This window comes from Eublepharis macularius, chromosome 17 (assembly GCF_028583425.1).
Source record: "Eublepharis macularius isolate TG4126 chromosome 17, MPM_Emac_v1.0, whole genome shotgun sequence".
Classification (NCBI taxonomy): Eukaryota; Metazoa; Chordata; class Lepidosauria; order Squamata; family Eublepharidae; genus Eublepharis; species Eublepharis macularius.
In genome coordinates, this window is record NC_072806.1 from 40,526,665 (window position 1) to 40,542,235 (window position 15,571).

The following is a 15,571-nucleotide window of genomic DNA, read 5'->3' on the forward strand; positions in this document are numbered from 1 at the left end:
GCTGCCCACCTACCAGTCAACCCATATTTACCTAACCTTTCTGCTCAATTCAACCAATCTCTGAATGAGATGTGACAGTTTAAATGCATGCAATGGGACAGGTGAGGCTAAGAACATCCTTCCCTTTTAAAAAACTGTTTTTAAGAAAGCTTTTGACTCAATTAAAAGAGCAACACTATTTTAATGGTATTCCTGTTGTGAGCTAGTTTAGGACTGGGAAGACCCAGGTTCAAATCCCTGCTTGCCATGAAATGCACTGGGTGACCATTCTTATTCAGCTTGACCTGCACTGCAGGGTTGTTGTGAAGATAAAATGGAAGAAGGAAGAACCATGCACATACTGCTGAGCTCCTTGGAGATAGGATGGGTTAAATTGTCATACATTACTGCATTTTTAAAAAAAGAAAATCCTAAACTTGCAAAACCAGTAGGATGAGGATTCACTCATCAAGTGGCAATCTCTCCTTTTAAATCACCTTCTGTTCTCTGGTGGGAAAAGTTTGTCTTAAGCCTCTGATAATGGCATTGCCGAAGTCATCTGACAAGTTTCATTTCTGAGGCTGATACTGCTACTGAGCAGGGGCAGATAGTTTTTCTAAAATTTCCTGATCTGGTTCTGTCTGATGGACGCTGAGCGCGGAACCACAAGTGACGCCTGACACAGGTTGGACACTTGTCAGCTTCCCTCAAGTTTTGATGGGAAATGTAGGCATTCTGGTCTTGCAGTTTGGCTCTCTGACTGCTGTCCAATGGACTTTTCAACTGTCACTTGTCCAACATTCCGCCAAGCTGCCGACATTTCCCATCAAAACTGGAGGGAAGCTGACAAGTGTCCAACCTGTGTCAGGCGTCACTTGTAGTTCCGCTCTGAGTGATGGAAACAGAACTGGGGGGGGGGGCAGGCAGGCAAGCAAGCATGCGGGCAGGCAGCCAGGCAGGTGGGTGGGCAAGCAGCCAGGCAGGTGGGAGGGCAAGGGGCAGGCAGCCAGGCAAACCTTTGCACTAGTTAGGCAGAGGGGGAGCAAAACCATCTGAACACACCTTAGAATATCTATCCAACTGTACCTGCCAGTCAGCCCATTTGACCAGTGTCATTAATAATAACATTTGATTTATATACCACCCTTCAGAGCAACTTAACACCCACTCAGAGTGGTTTACAAAGTATGTCATTATTATCCCCACAACAAAACACTCTGTGAGGTGGGTGGGGCTGAGAGAGCTCCTTGAAGCTGTGACTGACCCAAGGTCACCCAGCAGGCTTCAAGTGGAGGAGTGGGGAATCAAACCCGGTTCTCCAGATTAGAGTCCCATGCTCTTAACCACCCTCTCTCATTGAAATGAACAGTCTGATGCATATTCAAATGTGCAACACATTCATGACTAATTAGCATGGATGTGCTGTAATGGATATCAATGTGAAAAATTGCTTTTCAGGGGGGAAGAATGCACATAAATAGTTTGGAAGAGCAAGGATACTGGGTTGTGCAAACTTTCTTGGGAGAGGCAAGGTGGAAATCTCTAAAAAGCAGTTTCCCCTAACATTTCATCTCTTGCTTTCTCTCTTCTGTTTCTGGACAGGCGTTCTGCGATGATGCAACTGGATTGAAGTTTAGCCCTGTGCTGTACCCCAAGGTAAGAGCATGCAAATGAGGATACAGAGAACTGGTTTCAAAGTATAATAGAAACCTTAAAGAATAGTAGTGCCAAAGCCCAAGCATTAAGCGGCAGACAGGGTGGTGGTAGCGGTATACAAGTACATTTTCTAGAAATTTAGTGGTTCAGTTAGCCAAGGGTGGTGGTAAGCTTGGCTGCATTGGAGTCAGGGCTGGCATAATGTTAAAAAAAGCATCCCTGCCAGATTTGGCTCCTAAATGTACTGAGCATGCCCAGTTACAAATAAGCACACTTAATAGCAACAACTGAAGCAGCAAGTGAACTTTGCCTTTTCTATGGCCCACAAGTGCTTTCAGAATGTTTCACACTGTAGAAAATGAAATCTACATGACCTTAATTAGGAGGAGGTTTATAGACTGTGTAACGTCTGTGCAACTTCACACACAACCAGAGCAAAACCATCTACATGAGGAGGGTACAATGTAAGTTATTGTGAAATTATTTGCGCTGCTGCAAAATAGTTTCAGAGTTGGCAAGAACAGAGCATGCTCGGGGTCAGCCTAAATGAGATGCTGGGCAGGGGTCCAAACCCACGGCTAATGATACAATTTTACCTGGAAACTGGTTTTCAAAGACAGAGCCATGTGAGGGGGGAGGGATTCCCTCACAGTGTGAGCAGTCAGCCCTGCCTCCACCATTTTAATAGCTCATGATATTAAAAGTGTACAAGCCTCTGGAGTTTAAAATGGCCGCAGCACAGCCACCAGAGAGCCCTTGCCATTGTCAGATCCCGCCCTGGAGAACCAAGCATGTAAGGAATACCGCAATGGAATGCAGAGGTATTGTGATGCAACTGGTCTTGCTAGCCTCCCAAGCTCCGGAAGGTCCAGAGCGATAAAGGTCTCACAGAGTCACCCCCACTTAGCACATTCCTCTCCCTCCTTCCGTGATGTGATCTCCTGTCTATGATTGAGGAGCTAATCAAATGACATTCATAAGTATAGACAGTCATTCCTGGCACAATGTATCCCCTCCCTAAAAACACTTAACCTAGCTCCGGTGTACTTCATCAGAAAACTATTCCTTTGTGCAAGCGCTGGAACACGCTTTGCATTTGCTTTCACACACCCTGGCAGCCATCGACCAGAGCTATCAAACCTTTTGTCCAACCCAGGAACTAACCATTGGAGTCTTTGTTCTAACTGCTAGGAGGACTCTCCTCCACCTCAGGGCACATTTTACCTATAAAGGTAAGCCCTGGCCTCATTCAAATCGTACAAGCCTTCTGGCTTCTCCCTTAGGGTCACTTCCCTAAGCCTCTTGCTCTCTTGGCCGAGGATGCTGGCGTTCGAAGCTACTCTTTTCCTCCATGGACTGGACCCCTTCTCCAGGATAGGTAGATATACTTACTCCCTCTATCTCTATTCTCAATTTCTGACTACATTTCCTAGGGCTCTGTGTGTGTGTGTGTGTGTGTGTGTAATTATTTCCCCCCAAGTAACTTTGTGTGTATGTGCATGAAGCCTTGTTCTTAATAAAAGTTATTGTTTGATATTAAGCACCAGACTTGCTGTTCTATTAGGAAGGGACCTGGTATACAAAGGTAATTAATCCTGGTTACCGGCCTCTTGCATAGCCATTCTCCTTGCTAGCTAATTCCCCCATAAATCATAGTTATGCAAGGAGACCATTTCCAGTAACAGAAGCCCTCTACCTGGCTGCCTATACTGGCCACACAGCAGCCCCCCCCCCCCCAGCTCTGGCTGCTCTGGGCAGCGGTGTGAGACATTGTGTGTTGTCACCACTTTCCTCCTTCCTTCATCACCTTCAAAAGTGCAGGCATACAACCACCCAGAGCACAGGCATGCTGTCAGAATAGAGCTGCTGCCATCTCTCCTCCAAGTTCTGCAGCCAAAGACACAGTGCCCTTGAGTACTTACAGACTGCATTAGGACTCTGGTAGCCTTCTGTTAAGGAACTAAAGTAATGGTAACATATTCTTATGGCTATACTGTTTCTGTTGCAGTCCATCAAGCTCCTGCTGTCTTCTTCCACAGGTTGTACTTTCTGACAAAAAGACTATTTCCATTGCACAGCCCATCAGAAACAGCATCTTGCCATCTTCCTCCACAGGATGCCATTTCTGAGCAGTCTAAAAGATACAACACCTGGCAGTTTTGACTACCAGTGATATGTTCTGATAGCCAGTTGTTGCAGCTTTTTTTTTTTTTGGTCACATCAGGAACATGTAAGAAATAGGACTTCTGAGCATGCACAAAAGGAGGAAGTTAAGAAAAGGATGGTTTGGGCTACAAAAGTTACATCAGACATGCTGTCAGAATAGGGAAGAGTCCAGTAGCACCTTAAAGACTAACCAACTTTATTGTAGCATAAGTTTTCAAGAATCACAGTTCTCTTTGTCAGATGCATGAGTTTGGACTCTGCCAGACTTTTAAGAAAGAAAGTGTTGTCTGTTCCCCCTGGACATGTGCAAAGTGTCCACAAGTACGTTCCTTGCCAATGTGAGCAGGAAGAACGAATGAATACATGGCATTACTGTGGGTTAAGGCCACAGTTTTAATTCCAGATTTTATTATTTTAGTGCTTCTGGCTATAACAATGTACCATACAGGAAGATGTATATGGTTGGCATAAAAGCCAATTTAGTCAGGAAGCTGTTTTTGTTGCCCTGAATAACAAAAACTGCTGCCAGAAGACAAATCTGGCAGGGATGCTCTTTTTAACCTGACACCGGCCTGACCTCTAGGCAAATCGAGGCAATTGCCATGAGTGGCAGCCCCCCAGAAGGTGAAAAGAGCCTCCTCTGGGGGCTTGAAGGGAAGCCTGGCCACGATCAGCTTCTAGAATTCCTGTATCTCTTGACTCTGGACTTCTGTAGCTGCTATGATGCAAGGTGAAGGGCTTTTTAGAAGTGGACCTATTTTTATTTTTACAGTGTTCATTTTGAATGTTCAATAAGTTAAATGTTCGTTCTAGGCTCCTAACTTGTGCGTGCACATACTAAAATCATAATTCCTCTTGGGCTGGGTGTGGAGCTCAGACTCTGCAACATTCCTTATCCCCTGAAGATTTACAAGGAAAGCTGACACTCACCCAAGAGCACCTTTCCTCATGACTAAATTACTTCCTAAGGCTTTTGGAGGGGAAGGCAACTGCACAGTATACACTGGGAATCCAGGCATACCTTTTTGGCACAAATCCTGTCTTCCTTTTCTATGCCTTGCCTAGCCAGAGGGCCCTCTGACAGGTGGATAAAAAAAACCCTATGGCGTTTGAGAGAGATTGCAATCTATTGCATACTTCCCTAAGAGGAAACCCACTGAACACGATGGCTTGGATCCAACCAACTTTCTGCTGATGAAAAAGGAAGACAGAGGGCCAAGATACACATGACGAATGACACTTGAATGGCAAGTGTATTTCTCCCTGTTCACTTGCCCTCCACTCAATCCACTTGCCGTTCAATTGTCATTCGTCATGTGTAGCTTGGCCCAGAGTTCCATTGATAAATCAAGAAAGATTATGGTGGAGATCAAGAGACCTGATTGTACAAAGGCTATGGGGGATGGGGGCAGCAGTAACCAGTACTGAGTGAAAGAGCAGGTTGCATCCAACCCAGTGGGATTTACTTCTGAGTAAACATGCACTGATCAGGAGGAGAAAACAAAATACAGTAGTCCAAGTTATCCATAAAAGTTTTCTCAGGAAAGGGCTTGGACAGGAGAGTTAACAGAGTGTTGTGAGGTTAGAGTGCTGGGCCCCAAGCTGGGAGACTCAAGCTTGAACCCCTCCCCCCAATCACGAAAGCTTGCTGGGGGACCTTGGGCCAGTCATCCTTTCTCAGCCTAATTTCCTTCACAGGGTTGTTGAGAGGACCTTAGAGGAAGGGAAATTTTTTTAAAAAACCTTCAGATAGTTCAAACTTTATTTTGGGGGAACCTCATGCCATGTCTATTCATGTCATTTCAGAAGTGAAAATAGTTTTTTTGTTTTATTTTATGACCGTGTGTGCTCTGAGACCATGGAGTGTGCATGTATGAGTGTATGTGTGTATGTGTGAGAGGCACCTCACAAGTTTGTCCTGGGTTCACAGAATTGATGCTTTGGCCCTAGACAACACTAAAGATCAACATTTTAACAGGCAGCTCACAAAAAGTGGATAAAGTAACCTGAACAGTGATTTACTGGAGTCCTAGAAGCTGTTCCTGGTAAATAAGGACAATGGGAACAGAGACATCCCTAAGGGACAGAGGCTGCACCTGCAGGGCACAGAGAACAGCTATGTAATTATACCTGAGAACAGATCCTTTGTTTTGTGCTGTGGCCTCTCCTTGACCTCAATTTAAGAAGGAAAGAGTGAGAACCAAACTTCAGCCTAGATAAGCCCACTGCAGGCAGGAGGTTGCCAAGGAGTCCTGGTGGGAAAGAAAAATTAAAACACCGATTTGTTTGGCAGCTGTAGGAAGATTTCCTAAAGGAAACTGTTAGATGTTTGGATGAGGATAATGTTAATAAGAACAAGCCTCTGATGTGGCTGAACTGGCCTCTTTAGTCAAATCTCTGCTGCTAGCCTTGCAGGAGAGTGGATGTTGGACTGTTCAATGTTGGACTGTTCTCATCACTTCTCTTAATTCTCACCATTAATTTTCAGCCCAGGCAGCCATTTCGATGGACCAAGAAGGGCAATAAACATAAGAATTATACAGAGTGAGACCATCTAGCTTCGTATTGTTTTTTTCTGACTGGCAGTAACTCTACAGGGTCTTTGGCAGAGAATAAGATTTTCCCAACACCTGGTATCTGACATTCTCCTCATCCAAACATCTAACATGTAAAAGTCTATTTCCTTGGTCCAAGTGGATGGATTTCAATAGAACAACCATGCCCTCTTATACACTATCACAGATTCCACAATGGAAGAAAAATGCCGTGGATTTAACATGAATATCAAATGGTTTCATTTTGGAATCAAAGATATATTGTGTGTTCTTTCTATTTCAGGCCTCTCAGATGATTGTATCCTATGATGAGCATGAGGTCAACAACACATTCAAATTTGGCGTGATTTACCAAAAGTTTAAGCAAGTGAGTAGCCCTGCCATTTATATCTATGGCCAATTTATATTGGGACAAAGAATAACAACTATAAACAGTATTTTAATTGTAAGCTACCTCAAGCAGGTAGAGTTGCTAATATAGATCACAAAATTCTGGAGACTGAGAGTTAAGCCTAAGGAAGGTGGAGTTTGGGGAGAGAGCTCAGCCAGAGAAGCCATCTTTTCCTTCAGGCAAATGGATCTCTGTGGTCTGGAAGGCAGTTGTAATTCTGGGAGAAGTCCTGCCCCCACGTAGAGGTTAGCAGGCTTACGAACAGGACTCTGATGAGGCAGCATCGAATATCTTAAATAAATAAATAATATTTCATACCACTCTTCAAAATAATTCGCCTTTTTTATCTTACTGGAGATAGTGTGGTACAATGGTTAGAGAGTAGGACCTGGAAGAGCTGGCTTCAGCCCTCCAGTTTGCTTGAAGCTTGCTGGGTAGACTTTGGGCCAGTCCTGTTCTGTCAGCCCACCCACCACACAGGATTGTTGTGAAGATAAATTGGGGAAGGGAGAACCATGTGTGTGTCCCTGAGCTGCTTAGAGGAATGGCAGGATAAAAATACACTCAGTGGATTGGAATCACCCCTCTAAGGTAGATCAGCCTGCCTATGCACATATCGTAGGTAGTGTGGTTTAGTGATTAGAGTGTCAGGCTAGGATCTAGGAGATCCAGGTTTGAATCCACTCTGCTGTGGAAGCTCACTGGGTGAATTTGGGCCACTCATTCTCTTTCAGCCTAAGTACCTCACAGGATTGTTGTCGTGGGGATAAAATGGAGAAGGGGTGAATGTTGTAAGCTGCTTTGGGTCCCCACTGGGGAGAAAAGTGGGGTTTGAGGGCGGGCAGTCTTTTTTCCCTACCAAGAGGGGTGGTGGTGGATTTTTATAAGGAAAAGGGTGCTGCTGAAAGACTGCCACACCTTCATCCTACAACCCACATCGAGGGCCACCATCCTCTGCAACTGCATTTCAGGTTATAAAAAATACACCTAGAGATAGAATTGTAGCAAGCCAATATGGTACAGAGTGCTAGACAAGGATTGTGGAAACCTCGGTTCAAATATACACTCTTTCACGAAACTTTCTAGGTGTCTTTGTGCCAGACAGCCTAACATATTTCACAGAATTGTTGTAAAGATAAAATGAGGGAAGGTAGAAGCATGTCCCCTGCCCTGACTCTCTTGAAGCGAAGGGTGTGATTGAAAATCGGTTTAGATGGATCTCTCCCACCCCATGCAGGTTTTAGCCATAACCAGCTGCCCAGGTTATCATTTTTTGAACAAATCAGTTGGTTCTGTGCACGAGGAAATCCTGCAGGTTGGATTGGGTTGAATGAGGAACACTTTGAAAGAGCTGTTTGTGTTTTTCCAGAGCGCACAAAAGCCAAAATTGTCCCCACGTCACACAACAATGATGCTTTAAGTGTGGACTCTGCGTTTGGTGACGGTGCAAAGAATAAATAACAAATATGTAAATGCAATTAGGGTGCCCATTGGAATCATGGCTGCCAAAGTGTGAGCTTCCCATCTGCGGCTTGTACTTGATATGTGAAGCTACTCCCTTGAGACAGAAAGCACAAACGCCTTCCAAGCTTTGTAAATTATAGTTTTCCAAAGTAAGCAGTTAGTTGCTGTTTAAAGGCTATCCATGGTTAACATGTATTTAGTTTTTGCTTGAGGGTTTTTGTGGGTTTTTTGCTTTTTTTCCAGTTTTTTTAGACCACTTTTACCCTGTTCTTTTTCTGGAAGCCCATTTTGAGTTGACTTTTTGGTGACAGTTTTGTGTAATGGTTAAGAGTGTGGGACTCTTATCTGGACAATCGTGTTTGATTCCCCACTCCTCCACTTGAAGCCAGCAGTGTGACCTTGGGCTAGTCAAGTTCTCTGGAGCTCTCTTAGCCCCACCCACCTCACAAAGTGTTTTGTTGTGGGGATAATAATAACATACTTTGTAAACCACTCTGAGTGGGTGTTAAGTCATCCTGAGCGGCAGTATATAAATCAAATGTTACTACTATTACTACTACTACTACTACTACTACTACTACTACTACTACTACTACTATTATTTCAGTTTTTGCTTGTCCCTCTCATTTCCACCCACCTCAAACCCACTTTTCAATAACAGGATTTCTTCATCAATCACTCCTCCCCAACCTTCTTTTTTCCCTTCATGATTTTGTTTTCAATCTTTTTTTAAATTGTCATTTTCATATTGATATACCAACATACCACTGTAATAATGTTGCAGCAGATTCTCTGGATTCCCAGCTTTCATTTTAAAAAGTTAAGTCTCTAGCTCCTTCCTTTGTGAAGAGACACCTTTTTCCTTATATCTCTGTAAGGGAAGGGGCGAGAGACTGCCTATTTTTTAAATGAAAGCTGGGAATTCAGAGAACCTGCTGTATCTATTGTTTCAGTCGTAATTGGTATGTTGATATGATATTGATGTTTTTAAAAAATGCAAAAGCCCTGCTGGCCCAGGGAAGAAAGGTAACTACTTCTGGTATCAGACAAAGTAGTGTGGTTTGAAAAGCACTACTTCTCTAGTCTCTGGTGTTTTCTGCACAGTCACTTTACAGCATTTCAGAATCTATTCTGCTTCCCATGTTCTCCAGAGTTCTGCACGTGCAAGGGAGTCATGGGAAGCAGAAACAGTTTTCTGTGAGAGAAATATTGAGTTAGAGAAAGAGGCTAACTGTGTGTGAAGCCTTAGAAGAGATCTGTGTGAATGAGTTTAAATGAAGTAACTTTAAGAACCGAGAACTACTTGTATGAAACCGATACGCTTCTTGAAAAAATAAAAGTTTATTTTGTTTTTGTTATATCCCAGAGTAGCTGTCATTGCTATATCCCATTCCTATCCTCAGGGCCACATAGAACCACGAAGGAGCCTGACGCTTAGGAACGTTACCAAAGGGAAAACTTAAATAAAATATATTGGAATATAATATTCCTGGTGGCTGCGCAGTCCCTGCAGGCCAGCCACTGGGAAGATTTTTCAAGCTCTTAGACACTAGAGGGAGCTCTTGCCCCGCAACACGCATGCGCATCGTTTCCCGCCTCGTGCCGTATTGCTGGGTGGAGCAATCCCTCTTCCCTCTGTTCCTTTCTCACTCCTGCTGTGAAAGGTTCTTCTCTTATCGCTCTCCTAATTATGATGTCATCATGGCTCAAAAAGCCCTTTTTAAAAAGTGTTCGCAGTGTGAGACTAAAATGACCCACTCTGATGGCCACGAGCTGTGCTTATTGTGCTTAGGTGAGGGGCATAACGTAGGGGCCTGCCAAATATGTAAGAGCTTTACCCCTAAGGCCAGAAGCGATCATGCCGCCCGCCTAAAAGCTGCCCTCTGGGAACAAGCCCTCACGGGCTCCGCTAAGCCGGCTGCTAAACCGTCTGCCAAGCAGGAGTCTAAACCATGCTCCAATAAAACACCTTCCATTCCGAGGGTGAGTACACCGGAACCGACTCGGAACCCGATGCCAGTCCCCTCAAGCACCCCTGTCGAGTCTATGGTTCCTCCCACGCCCTCGGTATCGGGCTCAGAGCCAAGGAAGTCAGATTCCAAAAAGCGTCACTCTGCTGATAAGGGGGACAAAGAAGATCCCCCGACCAAGAAGCCCAAGACTAAGCACTCTAACCGTTCTTCTCACCATCACCGCAAACCAGCTCCCAATAAAAGGCGGGAACCAGACTGATAAAAGGTGGGAACCTTTGACTTCGTCTCCACCGGCCTCTCCGGTGTTGCAGCAGGACTGGGAGGATTGTAGTCCCTCAGGGGACTTCCAACACATCTCTCCGGAACCGATACAAGACCTATTCCCGGTTCCTGCGGTTCCAGCCAATACTCCTCGGGCGGATCTGAAGGAGACTCAGCTAACAAGCATATGTCCCTTGGTTCCAAGCACATCGACTGCATGGCTGGCTCCACTGATACCTGCGCCAACTCCTAATTGGCAAGATTTCCTGACGTGGCTACAATCGGCACCAATGTTCTCTTCGGGCACAGGACAACCTACTCAGCTGTCGGCGGGGACCGGTCCGCCCTGCTACCCTTCGGTTCTGTATCATTCATCCATTGCCCCTTCCATCTCATCTCACCTCCATGACGCACCACCTTCGGAATCGGAGGGTGAGGATGATTTTTGTTCCCATTCAGAGGTGGCTTCAGATCTTGTACCGGAATCGTTACCCGATGAGGCTGTGGGGGACTCTACCCTCCTTCTTACGTCGGATGACTCTCGCCTGTTTACTGAACAAATGTTAAGGATGGCTCGGGCTCTAGACTTGGATATTACGTCTGATACCCATAAGCTCAAGAGCAAGATTCTCCAGGCTCTTCACAACAGTTCCCCGGCCTCAGTAGCCTTTCCGGCTATAGAAGACCTTCTGGACATTGCATGTGATATTTGGGAGAAACCAGCTTCATCCCCTGCAACTTCGAGGAAAATTGAGAATAGTTACAAACTACAACAGAAGGATTGTGGCTTCCTCTTCACTCACCCGCGTCCCTCCTCTCTGGTGACAGAAGAGATCCAAGCCAGACAGCATTTCGGCTCTCATTCATCCCCGGTCAACAAGGAAGGCCGTAAACTGGACTCCCTAGGCAAGAAAATCTACTCCTCTGCAGCATTGGAGTTCAGAATTGCTAATTAGCAGGCCATAATGGGATCATACAGCCTATTCCTGTGGGACCGCCTGTCCACCTACACTCAGGACCTTTCTGAGGAGAAGAGAACCTTCATTAAGGCCCTATTGGCGGAGGCCACCAAGCTGTCTAAACAACAAATGTCTGCAGGTGAGCACTCGGCTGACTGCTTAGCGAGAACGATGGCCTCTGCAATAGTGCTCAGACGCCACACTTGGCTGCGGGCCACGGCTTTGCCCCAGGAAAAGAGGAACAAAATAGAGGATTTTCCATTTGAGGGCAGCTCCTTGTTCTCGGAGCGGACGGACGAGTCATTGAGACAAATGAAACAGAACCAGCAAACTGCACACTCGTTAGGAGTGATTGCTCCCCAACAACATCAACAGCAGTATTCCCAGAAAGATCGTTACCAGAATCGCTCCTTCTCTTCCCACCGTCAGAGGTATTCTTACCAACCTTATCAGCAACGATCCTACTCCAACTACCCTTGTGGGGGTAATAAGAGACCCTTTAAGACCAGGTCACGTCAACAGCGTACTCAATCCCCTAAACCTTCACAAGGACAGAAACAGCTTTTCTGACTGACGGCCCCTGCTCAGGCTGAGCCTCTGTTCCGGGACAGGTTGTCCCATTTTGGTCACGCCTGGGCTATAATCTCTTCAGATAATTGGGTTATCCATGTGGTTCGAGATGGATACCGTTTAAGGTTTTCCCAGTTTCCCCAGTTATCTCTCCCCTCTAACGTTTCGACATGCCCTGCAGAGGTTCTCACCCCGGTCATTGAAGAACTGCTCTCTAAGGGAGCCATTCAACGGGTGCCTGCGGAGGATTATTTGTTTGGAGTTTATTCAAGATACTTTATTGTAGAGAAGAAAGATGGTGGCCTTCACCCCTTACTGGATTTGCATTACCTTAATATGTTTATTAAAGTTGAGAAATTCAGAATGCTGACTCTCTCTCGTGTCTTACAGCACCTAGAACTAGACAGCTGGTTCACTGTTCTTGATTTAAAGGATGCTTATTTCCACATAGCAATCCACCCTGACCACAGGAAGTATCTCAGGTTCTCCTTCAAGGGAGAGGTTTTCCAGTACACTGTTCTCCCCTTCGGCTTAAGTTCTGCATCCCGCACTTTTACGAAGTGCATGGCCGTAGTGGTAGCCCACCTACGGACCCAGGGCTGTAGCATCTACCCATACTTGGATGATTGGTTCCTGGTGGCACGATCTCGAGAGGCCCTTCAGAGCCACATCACGCTTACAGTTCAGACGCTGTCCTCCTTGGGCCTTATAATAAATTGGAAAATACCCTTACTCCTACACAAGTGATCCACTTCATTGGGGTCACGTTAGATGCGATTAGAGGCAGAGCCTTTTTACCCCTCTCTAGGGTTAGGTTGCTTCAAACCTTGATATCCAGAGTACGCAACAATAGGTTTCAGTCTGCACATTCAATTCAGAGACTTTTAGGGTATATGGCATCCACCACGATGCCATATACCCCTTTGCTCGTCTGTTTATGAGGCCCCTACAAAACTGGTTCCTCAGAGTTTTTAATCCGAACAATGACCCCCAATACAAAAAAATTTCTATTCCGAGGGCTATTCTTAGATCCCTCATGTTGTGGCAGTCTGAGACAAACCTGTTCCACGGGGTACGATTTGGAGTACAGATTCCTGACATCACTGTTACCACTGATGCCTCCCTGTCAGACTGGGGCGCGCACTGTGGCAGTCTCTCTGCACAAGGAGAATGGTCCTCCATAGAGAGGAAAATGCATATCAATGTTTTAGAGCTAAGAGCGATTTGCTTTTCCTTTATCTCTTTCGCAGATCTCCTCTGAAACAAGATGGTGCAGGTCCAAAAGGACTGTCAGACTGTGGCTTGCTAAAAGTTGCAACTCAGCTTGCCTCTTGCAATAAGACAAAAGTCCATTGATTTCAAAAGGCTTTACTGGAGATAAACAAACAATAGAGTACACATTCCAAGATACACGGATCTTAGCTGAACTAGGAAATTGTTACGAATGCCAAGCAAAGGATGAGGTACAGAATAAGCAGTTCCCTGCAGGCCCCATCCTCCCCCACAGTTCCCAAAACAAACGGCCCGAGGGTGAGAAAGTGAAAGTTTCTCAAGGGTGTTGGACAGGCAGATATATGTAGACACAACATTCCTCCTCTCTCTGTAAGCTTCCAGCAACAGGCTTCTCACCTGCAAAAGAAACACTTAATACACTGACAAGATTAAAATGGAGTCTCTTTAGCTTAAACACAATCAGAACCTGACAAGGACAACACTACCGCTCTCTGTTATCTGAACAGACAGGGAGGGACAGCTTCTTTGACGCTCTGTTCAGAGGCATCGCTGCTCTGGCACTGGGCTATAGATCACAACATCTCGCCACAAGCAATCCACATAGAGGGAGTCAGGAACAACAGGGCAGACTACCTAAGCAGGACATTTCAGCCTCATCATGAATGGGCAATCAGTCCTGCCTATCTACGCAGGATATTCCAGTGTTGGGGGACTCCAACTATAGACCTCTTCACAACTGCGCTCAATGCAAAAGCCAGGGCCTTCTGTTCCATAGCGGGGTCAGACCCCCTTTCCCTGGGGGACGCTTTCCAAATCCCGTGGGAGGGGGGGCTATTCTATGCCTTCCCACCGATTCCACTGATTCCCAGGGTACTGGGAAAAATCAAACGGTACAGAACCCACTGTATTCTCATCGCCCCCTTCTGGCCAAGCAGGGATTGGTTGTCGACCCTATGGGACTTGTCCAAGGGCAAGCACATATGCCTGCCGGATGTACCGGACCTCCTCCACAGGGGGTTGGTACTTCACCACAATGCTGCTTCCCTAAGGCTTACAGCATGGCTCCTGTTTCCCTAGGCTGCTCCCTTTCTCAAGAGGTACGGGATATCATCTTAAATGCCCGCAAACCGTCCACTCGTTTGTCCTACTCGCAGAAGTGGTCTAGATTTTCTACCTGGATAGCAGATAAGGGATGCTCCCCCATTTCATGCCCATTTCCGTTAGTACTTGATTATCTAGTATCCCTCCTGAAAGCAGGGTTATCAGCTTCATCCATTAAGGTTCACCTTGCAGCCATCTCTGCGTTTCATGAACCTGTGGATGGTAGGACCCTATTCTCCCACCAAGCTTCTAAACAGTTTTTGAAGGGTGTTAGAAACACCTTTCCTCCGAGGACTCTCCCTGTGCCTCAGTGGAGTCTCTCTCTTATTTTGAGTCGCTTTATGTTACCACCCTTTGAACCCCTGGCTAGTTGTAGCCTTCCTCTCGTGGAAGGTAGCCCTTTTGGTGGCTGTCACCTCCTTAAGACAGGTGGGCAAACTTACGGCACTTCGAGTGGACCCTCCCTTCCTACAGTTTTTTGAGGAGAAGGTTCTCCTTTACCCTAGTATTCAATTCCTTCCCAAAGTGGTCTCCAAATTCCATTTGCAGCAGGTCGCTCTCCCTGTCTTGTTTCCTAAACCGACCTGTGAGTCAGAACGCACTCTACATAAGTTAGATGTCAAGAGAGCTTTATTATATTACTTGAACAGGACAAAATCCTTTAGAAAGACCAGGGCTCTATTTATCTACTATTCAGGCCCTCGTAAGGGACAGAGGGTTGCCAGCCAGTCCCTTTCCAGGTGGATTGTGGCAGCTATCAGGCGCAGTTACGTAGCAGCTAAAATTCCATGCCCCGTGTCTATCAGGGCCCACTCTACCAGGGCACAGTCTTCCTCTGCAGCATTCGTCAAAGGAACTCCCCTTCGGGACATCTGTCAGGCCGCGACGTGGTCTTCCGCAGACACGTTCATTCGCCACTACTCGTAAACGCTAGAAGAGAGACGGCTGTGGGGACTGCTGTTCTGCACTCATTGTTCTCCTAGGAGACTCACACCCTCTCCCATTGGTGAGTAGCTTGTTATACTCCCAATGTGGGACTGCATTGAAGACCGAAGACGAAAACAGTGTTTCACTTGCCTGTAGCTGTTGTTCGTCTGGGTCTTCATGCAGGCACACATTCCCTCCCTCCTACCCCACTGTGAGTCTTAGCGAACAGCTAGCTTGCGGCAGCTTTGGAGGAACTGAGGGAAGAGGGATTGCTCCGCCCAGCAACACGGCACGAGGCGGGAAACGACGCGCATGCGTGTTGCGGGGCAAGAGCTC

At 46.1% G+C, this 15,571-nt stretch overlaps 1 protein-coding gene across 6 annotated transcripts in view; it reads left to right on the forward strand.

The window, feature by feature from the left end:
- The window catches only part of RAP1GAP2 (RAP1 GTPase activating protein 2), a 312,617-nt gene that overhangs the window by 164,895 nt on the left and 132,151 nt on the right, over window positions 1–15,571 (forward strand). For all 6 annotated transcript variants that reach the window (XM_055000969.1, XM_055000968.1, XM_055000967.1 and 3 more), the window contains 2 exons: window positions 1,582–1,635; window positions 6,640–6,723. In XM_055000969.1, coding sequence (XP_054856944.1) covers window positions 1,582–1,635; window positions 6,640–6,723 — 138 coding nt within the window. The remainder of the gene's footprint in view (window positions 1–1,581; window positions 1,636–6,639; window positions 6,724–15,571) is intronic.